The 20375-nt window shown below is 44.2% G+C and overlaps 1 protein-coding gene across 2 annotated transcripts in view; it reads right to left on the reverse strand.

Moving 5' to 3' along the window:
- Positions 1–20375, reverse strand: part of Stat1 (signal transducer and activator of transcription 1) — a 40405-nt gene that overhangs the window by 18214 nt on the left and 1816 nt on the right. For both annotated transcript variants that reach the window (NM_032612.3, NM_001034164.1), the window contains 10 exon segments: positions 301–360; positions 2351–2443; positions 3814–3972; positions 4723–4874; positions 5079–5170; positions 6395–6473; positions 9261–9350; positions 14979–15077; positions 18167–18311; positions 18705–18835. In NM_032612.3, coding sequence (NP_116001.2) covers positions 301–360; positions 2351–2443; positions 3814–3972; positions 4723–4874; positions 5079–5170; positions 6395–6473; positions 9261–9350; positions 14979–15077; positions 18167–18311; positions 18705–18832 — 1097 coding nt within the window. In that variant the 5' untranslated portion in view covers positions 18833–18835.

A 20375-nucleotide genomic window follows, 5' to 3' on the forward strand; every position in this document is an offset into this window, starting at 1 on the left:
GCAAGCCCAACTGCTTTATGACTTGATGAAGGCAATCTCCTTTCCTCTGTTCTTTTGTTTATTCTAGTCTAGAGAGTCCATGCTCTAGGCGAATCCTCAGAAAGGAGCCAGTAATGGAAGTCTGATAGAACGGCTTGTGTTGGCTCTTGATAGCCCATTAGGTGCCTCTCCTCACAGACCATGGCCTCAGGACCTACAGTACAGCCCTAGTCCTGGAAAGAAATTCCAATCTGCTTATTTGATTGGTTAACAGAACCAGCATTTTAAATAGCATCTTAGATAAGATTAAAGAAATCTTACTTGTCAAATGAGACTTTCACTTTCAAGTTATAGTTCAGTTCTTGCAATTTCACCAACAGTCTGGAAAGAAAAATAATAGTCATTACCTTAACAAAAGCTATTGACCAAAATGTGTTTACTATGCAAATTCCCCAACTGTGAACTTTTATATAAACCACTCTCCCCACTTTTAGATTATGGTTATTAAAATGAACTGACAAGTTTATATAGCTTTTTGGCTCTTCTTTTGTGTATTTGTAGAGTCAGTTCCTAGCTGGCAATGCTAGGAAAAATTCTAACACTAAACTCTAACAGACACAGCACTGACTTTCCATTGTAATGAGACATTAGTAAAAACAGCTGCTTTTTTATATAACCTGTCGACACTGCTTTAATCAAAATTCCCACTTCTCATCAATACTATATGGGCAAAAAAAGTGAATATCACTCTTTAAAAAACTTATAATTTCCTGTGCTGGTGGAAGAAAAGATAAAGCACCACCAAGAAATTAAATTACAACCAGTACCCATAATCAGAAAACAGCAGGATGGCTCCAGGGACGTAGAAAGAGAGTGGACCAGGACTCCATTTGCCTCTGCTCTGAAAGCTAGAGACCTGGGCAGGAGCTTGGGGCTTCTGGTGAGGAGCAGGTGAGGGCGTGGCTTTCCTCTTAACTGTCCATTATGAATTCCAGACTCCACTGGTGTTTTTGTAAGCTGTAGGGCTGCCTCTACCCACAGCAGCACCCCACAGACGACAAGCCCAGCCCTTCCAGGCTCCTCATCTGAGCAGTAATTACCGGATGCAGCCACTCCCTAGAACCCAGCAAAGCATCCACAGAGCATCCCTGCCACTGTAGCAAGGACAAAAGAAGACTGCGTACGAATGTCATCCTAATTTTAACAACTGAAATGCTGTACATGCCATATATTTATGTGCATGCGTCTAAGTGTGAAACACACACATGTGTACAAAATTATGGGAGGATAGATATGGGTGATTAACTGCCATTGTCCGCAGATATTTAGATCAAGAACATTGGTACACCCTGGTGAGAGGTATGAATTCACTCAGCAGAAACATTCATACACCACAGTCTACACTCACACACTACTTCAGTGTCTGCCTAGGATTCATATGAGCCAGTGCACATTTGGGTTAGGCTGCTTGGGACTCTGTCTAAAAACATTCCTGAAATTCCAAGAGAAGGGACTCTGGTCAGCTCAAGTATGGCAAACATGGCTCTGGCAGGCTTTGCCCTTCTCCTCAGTTCACTCTGCCTTGCAAAAAACCCATTACATTACACTCCTAAAGCTAACCTCCAAGGTCTGTTCCCCTATTTGGTCACTTCCTCCTCCTGAGGCTAACCACCAAGGTCCAGCTATCTAAGTACTGAAGTCAAATCCAGCAATTAAAAGCCCCTTTAGATCACCTAATTAACATGCCCAATTAAAAATAAACACCTCATCCTAACATGGGATTCCACCTTTACCTTTATAAACGGCCATTTTTCTATGGGCCACATGTGCCCCCTCTCTATCCAGAAAACAGTTCTTTGTCCTAATACAGGACAAATATCCCCTCCCCCTCGCCTTCCTCCCCTTTCCCCCCCTCCCTAGTTCCCTCCCCCATCCCTCTTTCTCTATAGCCTGTCTTTGTCCCTTATCCCTGTCCTCTGTCCCTTTATGCTGAGAACTTGGCCACGGGATTCTTGATCTAACGTTGAGGTTCCCTACACTAATATCCTTTTACTATAAAAATGTACTACATTTACAACGAGAAAAAAACAGGCACATGTGTATATATGCAACTATATTACTTATACTTCTATTTTGAGCATAGACCCTGGCTATTCAAAGTAAGATTTCATATTAAAACGACTACTCAAAAATTGTTTTCTCTAGATCCCTCCATAGAAGCATTTTATAAAAGGAAATTAAAGAGCTAGGTGTATTCCAGCACTTGGAAAGCTGAGGTAGGAGTATTATAAACTTGAAGCAAGCCGGAGAAGTGGGGGGATAAAGGCACCATTTCTGGGACAGGCAGTATAGGGAGTTGTATGTCAATTACCTCAGCTTCACAGTGAACTGTACCCCAGTCTTCAAGACCAGGGGCCTCTGAGGGTGAGTTGGCATGCACGGCTGTCGTTCCACCACAAAGGAGCTGTCAACATTCCAGAAATATAGATAAATTAGCGATTTTACCACAGTTATTACAGTGAAAAATAATTAATAACTTTTCCCTAAAGAGACAGTAGATGGGAAACTTGAAAGACTGAAAACACTTGAGCACTGGAGCCTATGGGTCAGTGAGGAAGGGAGGCCTAACATGTAGCTGAGGAACTGACGTGGTTACCAGGAAATGAAGGACCAGACCAAAATCCTGCTGTGCGTTTCAGAGCCTAGGGGAAGGACTGAGAAAGGCTGGTGGGAGGCAGGATATGACAGGTGAGCCTGGTGCAGGCTGAGACCACAGGACAGGGAGAGGAGAACAGACATCTGACATCACACTTGCTGGGCCTGGCACACGCACGCTAAGGGGCAGAAAGAGTACAAAGGACTATACCGTTCCTAGGAAGCCAAAAGAAGGAAGAGGCATGGGCATGAAAGAGGGGTACACGGAATCAAGTGCCCTTAAAAACCGGTAAGCCCGTCCTCTTGGGAATTGGTTCTAATGCTTTGAATTGATTTGGTTCTCTAATCAGGAATCTACACATCCAGACACTGAAAGTCCTTGTTCCTAATTGGTTTTTGATCGATCAGTATAATGCCAGCAGCCAATGGCTGGGCAAAGGGAGACATGGCGGGACTTGCACAGGGATAGGCTGCAGCAGGGAGGGGAAACAGAACCGCCATGAGAGAGTTGGATCAGATGTAGAGCTACAGAGGGAAGATCGTCTAAAATGTAGGAGGAAAGGGAAAGCCCCCGGAAGGGCTGCCCAGAAGCATTTTGGGCAGCAAAGACCAATGAGCCTCACAGAAGGTTAACAGGGCAGTGAAGTTAAAGGTAGATTTAGAAGGTGTTGAGCCAGGAGCATAGCCGTGGGAGATTAGAACTGCCCAGCCCTTGTGTAGCCAAGGCATTTCAAAAATAAGCTAAGTGTATGTTTGTGTGTGTGTGTGTGTGTGTGTGTGTGTGTCTGGGTGTGTGTGTGTGTATGTGTGCATGTGCACATGGGTGAGTGTGTCTGGGTGTCTGTGTGTGTGTATGTGTGTGTGCACATGCGTGAGTGTGTGTGTGTGTATCTGTATGTGTGCATGTGCACATGCGTGAGTGTGTATGTGTTTGTGTCTGTATGTGTGCGTATGCACATGCATGAGTGTGTCTTTATGTGTGCGTGTGCACATGCGTGAGTGTGTGTGTGTGTGTGTGTGTGTGTGCGCGCGCGTGCGCGCACCTGTGCACATACGTGTGGCTGGAAGCACACGACCCACTGCCGAGAGCCAAAGCAGAGTAGCCAAAGTCCACATTACACATCAAACCCTTCGGAACTGTCCACATGACCGGAGATGGTCTTCGGGACCTGGCCTTACCTCTGAATGAGCTGCTGGAAGAGGACGAAGGTGCGATCGGATAACACCTGCTTGTTTTTTGTAATAGGGTCCTGCTCATAGGTGAATTTCTGTTCCAACTCCTCCAGCTTTTTAAGCTGCTGACGGACCTGCTGCAGGCTCTCTGCAACAATGGTGAACCTGGGAAGGGACAGACGTGAAGTTTTCGTGAGCACTAACCAGTCAGTCAGCTGGCCACTTCTGCCGTCTCCACCACATGAACTGCTTGCTGGAAAGAATTCCTCCCCGTTTTCCTAAAGTACCCCCTTCACTCTCAGCCAGTGCGAAGCTCTTCAGGAGAAAGCCCCAAAATTCAATCTCTTTTGGGTGTCCAAGTCCCAGAAAAGTGTTTACCATCCAGCCAACATTCGCAGGTTATTTAGTTGATAGATGACTGAATGGATGTACCATAAGAAACTATTAATTCATTTAATCATTTAATCCTGGGATTTTCTTTCTTTCTTTCTTTCTTTCTTTCTTTTTTTTTTTTTTTTTTTGGATGCAGGGTTTTGCAGGGTTTCTCTGTGTAGCCTTGGTTGTCCTGGAACTTGCACTGTAGACCTGGTCTGGGATTAAAGGCATGTGCCACCACTGTCTGGATAGCCATTTTGCTTTTAGTAAGTATCAGGTCTCAAGTTGGTCAGTGGGCTCAGTAACTACTATTCATTTGGGTTTTTGTATGGTCAAAATCAGGCAATCGAGCAGATGTGGCTGAATTTCGCAACAGCCACTTGTATCAATGTTCTTTCTAAATGCTCTCGGGCAAGAAGCCGGACATGTCAGGGTCTCCAATGCAGTGCTGTCAGGGCCCTTTGACCACCAGCCTAAAGGCACTCAATGAGTGTCTGTGGTCTGCATGAGCTGCTAATATTCACTCTGGGAAAATCTTACCAGCTTTGCAGCTGATCCAGGCAGGCATTGGGCGGTCCCCCAATGCAGGCACTCTGCTGTCTTCGCTTCCACTCCACAAGCTCATCATTAATCAGAGTGTTCTGAGTGAGCTCGATGGAGTTCAGCAGCTCTCTGATTTTGTGAATTATCTCCTGAAGGAGAGGAAGAACGAGGCGGGATAAATTCATGTGTAACGACTGAACGTCGAGGATTCTGTTTTGTGTTTTTAAGCACTCGCTCAAGCCAAGCCAGGTTCCTGAGAGTCACAGAGATGTCCTGTGCTCTCCGTCCCCCCACAGAGTAAACTGTAATTAAAGCTCATTACGTAGGTTCCATGACTGGGAAGCAGTCGCTACCTTTCTCTTGTTGTCAAGCATTAAGAACATCTTATGCAGCAGCAGCTGTTCCTGTTTCTGGTCGCTCTTCGCCACACCATTGGCTTCGCTTTCTGTGAATGAAGGAACAGGGAGTGCGTCTGAATGTGCAAAGAGGATAAACGCCAACTAAAACCAAGATTCACACAAACTCGGGTAAACCACGATAAAAACGCGAAGTGTGACTGGTGTCTGAGTTAAACTTGACAGAACCGAGGCTCACTGGGAGACAGGTTCCTGGCCTGCCTGTGAGGTTACCTTGGTTACAGTGACTAACGTGGGAAAGCTGACCTTGGCTGAGGGCATGACCAGTCTCTGGGCAGGGATCCTGGACTATACACTGGAAAGAGGGAGCTTAACAACAGTGCGTGCATTTGTATCTCTCTGCTTCCCTTGTGGGGGATAAAGTGTGAGCGGCTGCTCCAAGCTGACTGACTACTCCACAGTGAGGAACTGTACCTGGACCTGCAGCTAAAACTACAAGCTAAGCTGCTTTTGTTAGAGTATTTTCTCACAGCAATGGGGAAAGAAACTAAGGCAGAGTTTACCGATGTGTATCCTAGGTATGAAAACATCCACACTTAAACCGAATGCCGGCTCTCACCAGCACACGTAAAGTGACAATAAATGTACTATTTAAGTCACTGTCCAAGTTTTGATTAAATGAGCACACGTGCAAAGCAACATATGAGTGTGTACAGAGCCTGTCTATGGCCTTCAGGGAGGAGACACACCAGGAAGGAGTGGCTGAGGCTCTTTCTCCTCACACATCTCCGAGTTACACTAACAATCTCTCCCCATTGACCAAGTGATTACTCGGGCATGGGGTTCTGTACATGGCCTTTTGGAATCATTTTAGTTTCAACTATCATTAAAAACAAGTCTCAACAATAAAACACAGTGTTGCAACCACACTGGAGAAACACTGCCCTCCCACAGTGCTCATGGATGTTAGGACCTAGAAATTCCAACTGTGGACCATTTTGTCTTTCCCAACAAATACTTCGTTCTCCTCCCTTGAAGACATCTGCCAATGAATGGAAACAATTTTGATTGTCACTACTAGAGGTTGGAGGGTAGAGCCTCTGGTAACTCAGTCACAGATGCTGCCTAACACAGCCCAAGGCACCGGACTGTGCTGCAAAGGAAAATGTCTGGTCCAAACCATCGTCACAGCTGACCAATTAAAACATACTGGCCTAGGTCATCAAGAGGTCCAAAGCAGTCAATTGATCTGTTTACTAATGTAGACGGGGGGAGGGGGGGATGCAACCAATGGGAACTGTTGGGGTTCTTACCTCTGTTCTGAGAGGTTTTGCATTTAAAGTCATATTCATCTTGTAAGTCTTCTAGGGTCTTGATTTCATGCTCTATGCACTGCAGATAAAGATAGAAATAAGTTTCCTAACGCCCTGAAAGATAGGGCATCCTTATGGAACTCCAATCTTTTACACAAAAGATTTCAATAATAAGAATGTAAGAACATTTTTCAGAGAGTAGATCGAACCTGTGGCTTCCAGCTAAGAGCATGATGTGAGGAGAGGTTAGCCCTAGTGCATCCTTTACTGAGGGAACCATCAAGATGCCAGCAGAAACAGAAACCATAAAAGGGTTTTAGCATGAGTAATTTATCTGCGGCTGAATGATATATACTGAAATGCCTGGAAGGCTTATTAGTACATGTTATGGCATGCATCCTGCCCCTCTGGCACAGTGAATTTACCCTGGAACCTCTCTTCAGTCGTAATGCCTTAGTTATTTTTGGAGAAACTGTAAATACATGTTGGCACCAGCAAGTCTGGTCAGTAGCCTTGGACAGTAAACACGGTTAGGATTGAGAATCATTGTAAAGACTAGAGCGCCACATGACCTGGTAGACACCCACACCCATACAGCTTCCCCTTCAACCCAGAGTCGGGGTATTGTCTACCACTATGTTCACCCAGTACCAGTGCCAAGTTTGCCACAAGCCTGATGATCAGGAACAGCCCTGGTGGGACCTACTTGCTGCTCAGGGCTTATAATATGCTGGCACATGTTAGTCCCTCTTCCTCTCCATACCCTATCCCTCTTGACCCAGTGGAGAGCAGTGGATTGAGATCTCACCACCATTCTTTTCTCAGAATCTATAGCTGGTCTATTGAAAAAGAAGACTCTGTGGTGGACTGAAGACTTCCTTTGAGCTGAGGAAGAGAAACAGCACAGAGTGAAGCTGGGGAGCCCAGTCCTCACTCCTCCCAGCATCCCCACCTCGTGGAAGTCACTTTGTGGGTGGGAGTGACTAAAGAAATGTACCAGTTGGTCTGGAGGTCTCAGGCCCTCTGCTAATGAGGATGAAGCTGAGCTCGGGTCTAAGCGAGCTACAGAAGTGTTTGGGTGAGAGTGCCTGTGAACAGACAGGAGCTTGACTGTAGACAGCTGACGATCTAGATTGATCTAGAAAGTGGCTCAGTGGGCCAGGATGGGTGCCCCCGATAGGAGATACTGAGTCTGTCAGCACTCAAAAGATGAATGGGATATCCAGAGCTACAAGAAGGACAGATTAGTCCAACTAGCTTCAAACACATTGCCCTGGTCAAGCTCCTCCAGTTCCAGACTGTGCAAATCAGGAATACTCATTTCAAACCGTCAAAGACTTTCTCAGAGGCTTGTATGCATCCATTCTGATGGGACGGAAATGGAGACTTGGAAGGTCCCAAGTGGCTGCAGGCTGCCCACCTATGCTCCTAGCACGTGTGTGTGTGTGTTTTGTGCCTGACTTGATTCTATCTTACCACTACATTCTAAGTACCAGGTGGGGAAACATTCACCTCTTGCCTCTGTGTTTAGACCCCAAATAAGCAGGATATTATGAATGAAAAATGTGTTTTCTGTTTATTGGGTTCCTCTACATCATAAAGATCAAAACAGTCAGGAATGATTGGGACAGTTAATCTTGGTCTATCTGTTGTGATTATTTTATGGATTTTGAAGAATAGTGGGTTAAAAATGAACATTTGGACTTTCATTTTTAACTAACTGGGAAGAAGCTGACGCTGGCTACTCTTCTGAAAACAAGTGTCTGCAGACTTGTTAGATTTAACAAGGACTATGATGAAGCTCCCTATGAACACGTCCTCTACCATCTACTCCAGGAATATTAACTATGTTGGGTGACTCTGAAACTGCGGCCCAGGGATGTTGCCCACTTACTCAGTAGTAAGGACACCTTCTCATTGCTACCTCTTGCACAATCATCCACAATCATTCACCACCAGAAAGCTGTTTTTCATTGTTATTAGTTAAGTACTCCAAAAGAACAGAGTCCTATAAGTTAGCCTAAAGCAGAAATGAAAATGATTATGTAGTAATTAATACTGCTGAGAAGTCCCTTATATTTTTAATACTAAAATAATTATAATTATAAAAAGATCGTTTATCAAAATTAGAAAATGTAAAAAACAATCAAACTGATATTACCTGGTTCAGGGTCTAAATTTTTATTTCTCTGTATACAGTGGCTATTTCCACTTATTTCTACCTCAGTGAAGCATTTCCCTAACGCTGCAGAAGAAAGCTGCTGCATGAATCTGGGGTTATGAAGGGTGCTGTCCAAAGCCCCTGATCCAGGCCATGCTCCTGTTACCCAGACACAATTACACCTCTCAGCTGGGGTAGACGCAAGGGGACCCCCTCAGTCATTTGCTGCCATCAACCATCTCAAGGATTTATCTTAAGTTGCTGCAGACATCTTATTCTCATCAGAAATGTACTGAGATACAAATGCATGAAATGGCTTTCGTTTATCTTCCGAGTCTTAGGGTAAATCAGTGCTGTAGAAGGTGGTTCATGTTTATCCTGAAGCCCCCTGTAACTCCAGGGCTGATAAGTGCAGCATCTAGCTTGTTGGACAATGAGGGCAAAGTCAACCTTGACTGCATGAGTCCACAAAGAAGAAAAAGCAGCTCAGGGTTTAGAAGTCAAACGGAGGTCATAAGACATGAAGTTGACCAGTTTTCTTCTGGCTCAGAACTTTAGAGTGATCTTTCTTCTCAACTACTAGAGAAGAAACTGAAACTTCTTCCCTTCAAGGTGATAGAAAAACAACAACAACAACAACAACAACAACAACAGCAACAACAACAGCAACAACAACGACGACACATGTATTCTGTCAGTACTCACCATGACTTGGTCCTTCACATTTCTGACTTTACTGTCCAGCTCCTTCTGTTTATCTAACATCACGGTGTTCTGAATATTTCCCTCCTGGGCCTTTAATGGGAAACACACTGTTAGCAGCCATCGTTTTCTCTGATATACTTATTTATACTCACTTGACTACATTCTATAGTCAATTCCATACCTTGTGGCCTGCCTTCTAAGACACTGCACATCTCACTACAGACGCCCCATATGCATATTAAAAACCCCCTCACTTCCCCAGGCCCTGGAGAACGCTGGCCAACTAATACTAAAGCTGCCGGAGCGCGGGCATATTCCTGTTGGGGTTCCATGAATTCACATAGTTTAATGGCACCATTACTTACGGCTGGTCAAATTCTGCACTCGGATTATGTATACAGCCCAGGAACTGTTACCCTAAGACCCTGTGACCCAAAGTGTCTTCCCTACATCTGCTGCACCCTCACCTGACACTTGGCTGGACCTGCAAACTCAAGTCCTCCCTGGGTACCATTTCAGCCTCATCCTATTGGCTCAGAGGTGCATCAAAATTCAAAAGCACTGCCGTCCAGGACTATGGAACCCCTACCCAAACACAAAATCTATAGTAAATACAGACCTCACCCCCCACCCCTGGGCACAATCAGACCTACCAGAAGATTTAGGAATCAGCACCTGTGTCTACCTTGGGCAAACCCTGGTTTGCTCACTTAGCTAGGTAAATGTCAGAAATATTCTGGACACAGCTGTAAACAGTGAAATAAAGACTAAGATACACCAACAGAGCGTGCTATGCCCTTCACAGTGCAGACTCTACTAGGTTTTATCTCCTATTAGGAAAGCTTGCCCAACTAAAAGATTTAAGTTGGCATGCTTTCCCCTAGTGTTTTCAGTTCGTTATTTATTACCCTTTAAAGTATCCTCTATATCATCTTTTTAAACTAACAGATGAAAATGTTTAAAGACGCGCACAGTAATGATCACATGACATCTCGGTCTATCAACCACTGGGTAATGTTTTACTCAGAACAAACATATCTGTCTCCTCAGTCATGTATCATTTCTTCATGGCAAACCACTCGGCGTCACGTGCAGAGTTTATCACACACAGCGGCTTCTGGCTACACAGTATTTTGCTACAACAGTTACTCTACTGTGAAATAAGACCGTGAAGCTGCCCCTTAGTCACACTGAGGTCTATCAAACATTTGAAACGTATTCTCTTGTTCTGAGATAGTCTCAAGCATCCCAGAGAAACCCTGACCTTACCAGAGAATGGCCTCGAACTCCTGAGCCATGTGTCTCCCCATCCTCAGTCCTGAGGTTATAGATATAAACCACCTACCGAGCCGAGCTGGAAGTTTGTGCCTCTATTTAATGTAATCATAAAGCTGTCTTCGCTACATTTTGTGGGAGGCGTATAATTTCCCGGTGCTTCGTGGATGTCTACACGTATCTGAGTTTATGTGTCGGCTGTCCTGCTCCTTCTGGCCTGTCCACTCATACATTAGGCCTCGGTAAGCCATGTGTGATTCGAGACGGTGTCTAGTGTGCTCGTCCCGTGCACCGCCGTAGTCTCCCGGCATTCCCTCCTTCCTCCATTACACACTTATCTTTCACAGGGATTTCAGTTTGTACAGCTTTAGAGAACAGACTATGATTTCTTACTGGGATCACATAAAAATTATTAACCAAGAGAAAGCTCATATTTGGTGTTCTTAATTTTGTTTTGTTTGGATTTTGCATTTTTTAGAATAATTTCATGCAGACAAGGCTGGGCTTCAACAGGCTATGTGACTTGGAACTCCTGACCTTCCTACTTTTAATTTATCTCTTTAATTAAAGAATTAATTTTTAATTAAAATTTTTAAAAATTCCTGTGCTTTTTGTTTTGTTTTGTTTTTTTCTTGCATAACTGCACCACCAACATGGCACCAATCACAGTGGGTATAGCAGTCATCATTACCAACGTTTCTGGCATAATTTAGTGACATACTGTCTGTAGAAAATGGTGACACGAATAAGATACTATATTTCAGTACATCCATGAGAAATCCACCAATTCTCACTTATGAGGTTCTTTATAATCAAGAACGGGCACAGGACTTTCTAACATGCTTTGAAGAGAAGCAAAGACTTTTCCTTCTCATATCCAGTAAGATGGTGGATTATACCAATGGATTCCCTAGTCACAGTCTACCTTTGTACCCTGTAATAAGTCCTACTTGGTGATGACGCAGAATTGTTATAGTGTGGCGCTTAATTCTGTTCTATGCCTTTCCACTTAGGATTCTCCTGCAGATATTGCATAAGCAGATAAGCAAATCTGGTCTGTAACTGTTTCTTGCCCTGTTTATCAAGCTCCACAGGAAGTTTACTTTCATTTCAGCAGGAGTTTGAGACTTCTGGCTGCTGTCAGTATCAGAAGTATGTGCAAAGAATGGGCACCCTCGGTCCCATATGTCAGATTCAACATGCAATGAAAGGGCCATGCAGAATGAGCCACTTCCTTGTGTGGCTCCAAATGCAAGCCCCTGCCTATCCAATGAGACAAGGGGTATGGACAGTCATGTTACAAATGAGATGCAGTCCCTGACAGCTGTCTTATTGCTGTGTGCTGCTTAATGGAGTAGCCTGGGGACTGAGGTGGAACCCAGCTACCCTCCTGCTCCAATCTAGTCATGTGACTGTTATTTCCTTTTTGCCTCCACTCCTCTGCCTTATTCCCATGTCCTATAAGAAATTTGCTTCTTTGGGACCACACAGGTATTCACTCAATGCCAATATCATTAAGACAACTCTGCACTTCCTATAGTGATACTAATTTTAGATGAGGTAGGTTTTTATTGTTTTTGTTTTTACTTTCCTTTTAACAACCCAGGAACACTGCAATCATAGAAGTATCTAAGGCAGTAAAGCATGTATAGTCTTCTAGGAAAATGTATATAATGTAACTTGTTTTTCTAAAAATGTTATTAAAGACAAGCAGATCCGGAAAAGTCGTGGCCATTGAGCCCAAGGAGAAGTGCAGATTTAATGAGAGATCCTGTCTCAACATAAGGTGGAGAGTGGTAGGGAAAACAGCATAGCTCTCCATGTCCTCACCTGGCCTCAACATGCAGGTGCACACACACACATGGGCACACATACATGGAACAGAAGAGCAATAACAGGCTTCCTGTGTCAACATATCTGTATAATTCTGTGCTCTCGGAATGCTCTGAACAGACTCAGAATTTTCCAAATTTAACATGGTCCACCTGTTGGAGCCACACACACACAAGTGTTTTACTCACATCCCCCAAATGCCACTGTCCCTCAAACTACGTTACTTTCTAACATAAACCAGGCTCGTCATCCTATTCATACAAATGTAAGAACGAAAAGAAATTAACCTCAGAAGTGAGGAAATAGCAAAGACGAGAGCACTGTGCAAAGGGTGCCTGCTGTGCCTCCCACTTTACGGGGTCCCACTCCACCCCACACGCAAAGAGGCCTTGGCAAAGTGCTCAACCCTCCTCATCTGGGAGGCTCAACGTTAAGGTCCTGGACTTTTCTAACGGGAGCTCAAAAGTGGGCAAACTTTTGAAAAGTCCCAGTGATTAGCCAGAGGGTAGGGCTGGTGTGACAGAACGGAGATCGCTCTGGTTGCCTGCTCTGCCCACTCTAGGCTGAGAGGCCAAAGGTGAAGAGTGCCACAGCAACCTGCAAAGGTGGCAGTCTGTCCTTCTGCCAAGCTCTGCTCTCAGCTATCTTTGCGAGTCTATCTGAAATATAAGGAGACCCTTGCCACTGTTAGAATGAGATATTCCCATGAATAAACCTTCCTCTGTAGGCTCTGTACGTGCATCCAGGTTTAAGACAGGCATTCTCCTCTGAAAGGAGTCAAGGTAGCCAGCTCTAATGCTGATGTCCAGATTGCTCTCTAGGTGAGGTACTAAATGAACCATCAGCTTGACGACAGGACAGATGCTATTTACGTACCGAACACGTTAAGGTGTCTTCATTGTTGTAGGGGGTCAGTTAGCTAAATACCCATGGGAGGCTCTCCAGGAACGTGACAAAAGCTCAGGAATGCAGAGAGAAAGGCCTTTGCCAGCATTACGTTTGCTCTCTATCCTTCTCCGCCTTGACACATTTCACCGGGCATCATCTGCTAGTGAAATGCACTGCACAGACTTTGCTGTGTCCTCTGCATGCTCTCTCCTTCCACTGCTGGACTGGCTGGGACAGAGGAACTCGGACCACAGCGGTTTCATTGACACCTGCCTATCTTGGTCTCATCACCACACATCTCAATAAAGAAATATAAATGTCACCGCAACTCGAACACCTTGCTGCACCCACGTGCTGGGAGGGCCTACAAGATGTCCGGCAAAACCATGACCCCAACATCAGACTACAACTCCGACTCATCTCAGTGTGATGTCACAAACATTTAACAAGTGCCTTAATCCTCTTAAAAATGAAGCTTTTATCTTCCTGTTAGTTTTTCTCCCACCTTCCCATATCTGTCGTGTCCTATGGTAACCCTGTTCTGCCTCTCTCTGACTTCTCCTTCGGCAGACAGCATTACCATTGTGCGAGTGACTTAAGTCACAGCTGTAGAGTCGTCCTTGGTTATTCCAGGTCCCAAAACAGCCTGGATCTGTGTGCTTTCCCCACCTCTGTGAACTCCGAGTGTACCTCCCATGACCAGTCCTTTGCAAGGCTACCAGGATCTGAGGTTTCACCTGCTTCCACTTCTTTTTTTCTTTTTTTTTATTAACTTGAGTATTTCTTATATACATTTCGAGTGTTATTCCCTTTCCCGGTTTCCGGGCAAACATCCCCCTAACCCCTCCCCTTCTTTATGGGTGTTCCCATCCCCATCCTCCCCCCCTTGCCGCCCTCTCCCCAACAATCTAGTTCACTGGGGGTTCAGTCTTAGCAGACCCAGGGCTTCCCCTTCCACTGGTGCTCTTACTAGGATATTCATTGCTACCTATGAGGTCAGAGTCTACGGTCAGTCCATGTATAGTCTTTAGGTAGTGGCTTAGTCCCTGGAAGCTCTGGTTGGTTGGCATTGTTGTTTATATGGGGTCTCGAGCCCCTTCAAGCTCTTCCAGTCCTTTCTCTGATTCCTTCAACAGGGGTTCCGTTCTCAGTTCAGTGGTTTGCTGCTGGCATTCGCCTCTGTATTTGCTGTATTCTGGCTGTGTCTCTCAGGAGCGATCTACATCCGGCTCCTGTCGGCCTGCACTTCTTTGCTTCATCTATCTTCTCTAATTGGATGGCTGTATATGTGTGGGCCACGTGTGGGGCAGGCTCTGAATGGGTGTTCCTTCTGTGTCTGTTTTAATCTTTGCCTCTCTATTCCCTGCCGAGGGTATTCTTGTTCCCCTTTTAAAGAAGGAGTGACTGCTTCCACTTCTGTGGGAGAAGTTTTCTGACCCTGACCTAAAGAACTAGGCCTGGCCCAGTCACCTCATGACAGTATCTTCTTTACTCTTAGCACTACCTGCAGATGCCTCACTTTTGTGCCGTTGCTCTCACTGGGAAGGAGCTCCATTACACAACGACCTTCTTAAAGCTCAGTTCTAGAAAACGTGTGGTCTCAGTTTCCTGAAGTTAGAAAATCAGAAGGTATATTCACCTGTGTCTTGACAGAGGCCTTGGTACTATCTGTGAACCAAGCAATGTGTCTCTAACCGTTAGCATTAACTCAGAATAAAGTACCTGATTAAATCGCTGGGCGTTTTCCAAAATCTTCCTCTCCTCCTTCAGACAGTTGTGGATGATCATGGACATCTGTACGGGATCTTCTTGGAAGTTATCCTAGACACGGGTGGTTGGGATAAAAATAAATCACGGAATAACTGTGGGTTGCAGTGGAATGGAATTTGAGGATCACAGAAATCTTGGCAACAGTGAAAGGCTCTCAAATATGCAGCACTGGGAGTTAAGTTAAAAGTCAGACACATAAGGAAGCCTCGGTGGGCGCTGGCCATGCTTTCTGGGCTACCCCACTGGACTCCACTGAAGACTTGGTGCACAGCCACGGATACTGTGCACTGCACCCGCCCCCACACAGCACAGTGTCACGGGGTCTAAAATAGCACTGCATGTGATTAACTGCAGGGTTTGCGTCTACATACAATGATTTCTGCCCTTACAATGACATAATGGCTTACTTATAGGAAACAGGGCTTTTGATATGTCCTTACTGTCATTCCAAATCCGTATCTGTACAGATAGGTATTGGCCCCTACCTCCTGCCACCCCAAACCAAGTTCTCAGCACAAAGATTTATTTGCCCCAGAGGGACAAAGGACAAGGAATAAGAGAGGAAGACTGCAGAAAAGGGAGGAGGAAGAAAGGGAAGGAAAGAAGAGAGGGGGAAGGGGTATTTGTCCTAGGAGGGGACAAAGGACTGCCTGTGGGTAGAGTGGAGACAGATGTGGGCCATAGAAAAATGGCGGTTTATAAAGATAAAAGGGGAAACCTGCAGAAGAGTGGTTCTGAAGGTCCTCGCCCTCAATTGGTTCTCAAGCAATAAAGATGCCAGCAGCCAATGGCTGAGAGGAAAGAAAGAGGTAGAACTTCCAGGCTCCCCCAGGCTAGGAGAGAGGTCTAAAAGAATGGAGATACTTGGGGTGGGGAGAAAGACAGAACAGACTCGGAGCTGCAGGGGAACTCTTCCAAAATGTAGGTGGGAAGGGCAAGGGCAGCCTGAAAGCATCCTGGGCAGCAAGACCAATGGGCTTTACAGAAGGTAACCAGGCAACTGGTTTAGGAAAGATTAAGAGGTGTTGAGCTAGGAGTAAAGGTAAGGGCATTCTAGCCACTGGAGGCTTACAAAACCCCAGCCATGAGCCAGGAAAGCGGCTTAAAAATGAGCTAATGTATGTATCTTTCATCCACAGATCCGAGACAGCTCCTGGGCCGGTGCTTCAAAGCAGTAGAGCCACAACTCCTGCTGTAGAAAAGTTAGGGTGAGGCATCTAACTTTAATTGGGGATGTTAACTAGGGCAGCCAAAGGGAGATTTTGATGGCTGCACTTCAATACTTCGATAGCTGGACCCTGGTAGTCAGCCTCAGGAGGAAGAAGTGACCAAAGAAGGAAACAGACCTCGGGGGCAGACTTTAGGACTGTAGTCTATGGGTTTTTAGCAAGGCAGAAGGAATTCAGGAGAAGGGCAGGGCTTGCCAGCACCACACGCTCAAGAGGGCATATGTCCCCTTCAGTATGAAATTAATAGAGCTTTGATTTTATCATATTAGATGAAGACTCCATTAACTATACGTAAATTTGACTCCATCTTTAACAGTAGAATTACAAGTATATCAAAAACTCGTATATCAATAAAAACCTGACTTATGTAACTATTTTATATATTATACTTATATGCCTGAAGTTATAGAAAACGTTTTTGGATTAAAAAGAGGTCATGAGTATAAAGTCAGTAAGATCTTGGCTTAATAAAAATTTTTCTCTTCCTTGAGAAAGCTTACTTTTTTTATCTACTAAATTTTAAATAAGGTATTTATTATTATTTGGTTGTTTTTTGTTGTTTGCTTGTTTGTTTTTGAGACAGGGTCTCTCTCTATGTAGTTCTGACTGTCCTGGAACTAACAGAGATCCACCTGCCTCTGCCTCCGGAGTGCTAGGATTAAAGTCTTGTGCCACCATCCCCTGAGACATAAAGTACTTTTATAAACGCAAAATACTTCTTTTATAAATTAGGACCAAAATTGCTTTAACTTACAAATTTTAATTTAAAAAAAAATCTTTTCACATGTGGATCATGAGGATTAGGGATAGCATTTCATACATGTGTACCATGAGGGTGGGGATAGTATTTCACATGTGGATCATGAAGGTAGGGACAGCATTTCATACATGTGTATCATGAGGGTTGGGATAGCATTTCATACATGTGGATTATTTGGGTTGGGTATAGTGTCATGTTTAAAAGACAGAGCTTCAGGTAGGCTAAGCCCTCTGATCACTGCATCACACCTCACGTGTTCACAAATATAGATACTCTAGTATCCATCGTCCTGGACATCTTGAAGACAACTATTCTCTTTCAGGATACAGTTACATCGTAAGAACTGTCCATGATTGTCCTTAATTAATTCCTCAACACAGGATCTGTTTGTGCAACAGAACAAAGACATCGTCTCAAGTTTTCTGTTTTCACTGTCAGTTACTTTGTGAAATACTGCCATCGTGCTCTTTATAACAAGTCACCGCTGAGCGGCTGCAGAAGAGCGAGGTTTTACACACTTAATCTACTTTTCCTTCTCCCTGATATAAACTCATAGATATGTTCAAAAAGAAAACACAGTGAAAGGCTCCCAACCACCGGAGGTGGAATGTTTGGTTGTGTTTCATTTCTATTAAACCACAAAAATTCTGCAATGCAGAATGGAGTGGCAGCGAGGCTAAGTGCATGTGGGGAGTGTGTCCGAGGGCCCTGAATTCTAGACTCTTCTTTGGCTTTCTCTTCAGTGGAAGACAAGTCTTCCAGAAGCAAAGTGAGTCTAGTTCTAGTCACTCACTTACTTATGAGTAAGGCTTGAATGAGCCAAACCTTCCTGGAAATTAAGGGCCGAAGACCAAACGGATCACTAGAATTTCTGAAAACGAAGGCCCTGCCCTTTGGTGGAAATATTAACAATTTTTAGCCAATTTTCTTTTCACTTAAACCTGAGAACTTTTTTGTTCATAAAAAAGGATTGATCTTGTGTTTATTTCTGATTTATAAACATTAGCCACACAAAGAGAGTTTATCCGCACTTCTGTAACCTCTCTAAATGCCCAATGGGTGTGCACTTAGTAGCGTCTGCTGAGTTAAGGTAAATCAAAGGTTTTAAGTCAGCAGAGACCCTTCAAGTGAAGCACAAAGGTGGTCCGTACCTGGAGATTACGCTTGCTTTTCCTTATGTTGTGCTGCAACAAGAAATTATTCTCCAAAGAAAAGCGGCTGTACTGGTCATCCAGCTGGGAGAGCAGGTCATGGAAGCGGATGGTGGCGAACGAGACGTCGTAGGCAGCATGCTCCCTAGGACAGCAGGAATTAAGGTTCTCTTTTTAAGTTGACATTGTTTTATCAGCAATTTGAATAGTGTTTCGATCACACACCACGGACATGAAAAATTACAGGGAGTGCCAGATAATTAGTACAGAAAAACTATTCATGGCATCTCTCTCCAGAAGGAAAAGAGTCAGCAGGGGCCTGAGCTTTCCATGTCAAATATTTTCAGGTTGTTTAAAATTTTTGCTATTAGCAAACAATATGTTTTAAAGACAGAATAGAAAGTACTTAACGGCTCATAAATTTGGTCTTGTGGCCATTGGTGACATTCACTTTCTGTAAAGCACAATTCCAAGTCGCTTCATCAACAAATCCTTTTAAGACGTAAACTCCATTCCCTAGCTAGCGTGCTTTGCTTACCAGTCTTGCTTTTCTAGCCACTGGGCCAGGTACTGTCTGATTTCCATGGGGAAACTGTCATCGTACAGCTGGTGCACCTGCTCCAGGAACTTGGAGTCCAGCTGCTGAAGCTCGTACCACTGCGACATCCTCTGCAGAAAGAGCACGCACGTAAACGACACCTCCAGCTCCAGGCGAAACTTCCATCCCAGTGCCTCTCAACCTCCCTGACGCCCTGACCCTGCAATACAGCTCCTCAGGCTGTGGTGAGCACAACCATAAAACTATTTCCATTGCTACATCGTAGCAGTGGTTTTGCTACTGTAATGAGTTGTAATGTAAATATTTTTGAGGTTACGGGGGTCGTAACCCACAGGTTGAAAATTGCTGCCCTATCCTGTTGGTTTCTGAAAAACATGAATGGCATCCATACCCAATATTTTTGTTGAGTTTTGGAATCATCTTTTTTTTTTCTTCTACAGAAAATATACCCTCAGGTATTTGTTCAAATGTCAGGGCAGATACTTTGGTAGCGTATTTCCATGGTAACCACCTCTGCCCTGGAAAGCACTACCCTTTCCCTTAATATGATTTTCTTCAGAGTATTTATCACGTGACTCATCACATGTTTTATCCTGTACCTTATCTTTTTTTTTTTTTTTTTTTTTTTGTCGGCAGAAAAGGAGATGGAACCATGTCAGGTACAAAGGAGGTATCCAGCAACTATTACATTAAAAACTAATTAGTACTTTTTTTTTTTTTTATTAACTTGAGTATTTCTTATATACATTTCGAGTGTTATTCCCTTTCCCGGTTTCCGGGCAAACATCCCCCTCCCCCCTCCCCTTCCTTATGGGTGTTCCCCTCCCAACCCTCCCACCATTGCCGCCCTCCCCCCATAGACTAGTTCACTGGGGGTTCAGTCTTAGCAGGACCCAGGGCTTCCCCTTCCACTGGTGCTCTTACTAGGATACTAATTAGTACTTTTTATCAAGCAAGTAGCTATTAGACTTAATATAGTTCACAAGCACTTCCTAAAGCTTTTTCTACAAATTATAGTATGTTGTAAAGCTGGCATTTTATGACTATTACATTTTACTTATCGTATGTGCATGCACACATGTATGTGTACAAGTGTGCTACATCACACGAGCGGAGGTCAGAGGCCGGCCTGCAGGAGTTGGTTCTCTCCTTCCGTCTGTGAGTCCCGGGAACGAGATGAAATTCTCCAGCAGAGCAGCGAGACCTTCTACCCACTGAACCGTCTCGCTTGCTTAAGTTGACATTTTATATTTATGACTCATAAAGTCAAGTATTTTTGTTAAACACATTTTAAAAGAAATAATTTTTCTTTTGTGCCTGAAGCAAACAATAAATCTGACGCAAAGAAGTCCCAAATCTCGGTACTGATTTTGTTGTTGGCTTTTTGTTTATTTTTGTTTGTTTTAGTTTTTGTTTTAATATGTGCTGGCAGGCACATGGAGAGGTCAAAGTTAATATCAGAATATCAGCCTCAATCCTTTCTCCAGTTTATTTTTTTGAGACTAGCTCACCAGCAAACTCTGTGTTCTCCAGCACTGAAGTCAGAGATGCAGGTCAGTACGCCTGGCTTTCTTTTTTGAGTTTGGCGATCCAAATTCAGACCCTCAGGCTTGCACAGTGAGAAGTATTTGCATTAAGCCATCTTCAAGA

Source organism: Rattus norvegicus, chromosome 9 (genome assembly GCF_036323735.1).
Source record: "Rattus norvegicus strain BN/NHsdMcwi chromosome 9, GRCr8, whole genome shotgun sequence".
Taxonomy (NCBI): Eukaryota; Metazoa; Chordata; class Mammalia; order Rodentia; family Muridae; genus Rattus; species Rattus norvegicus.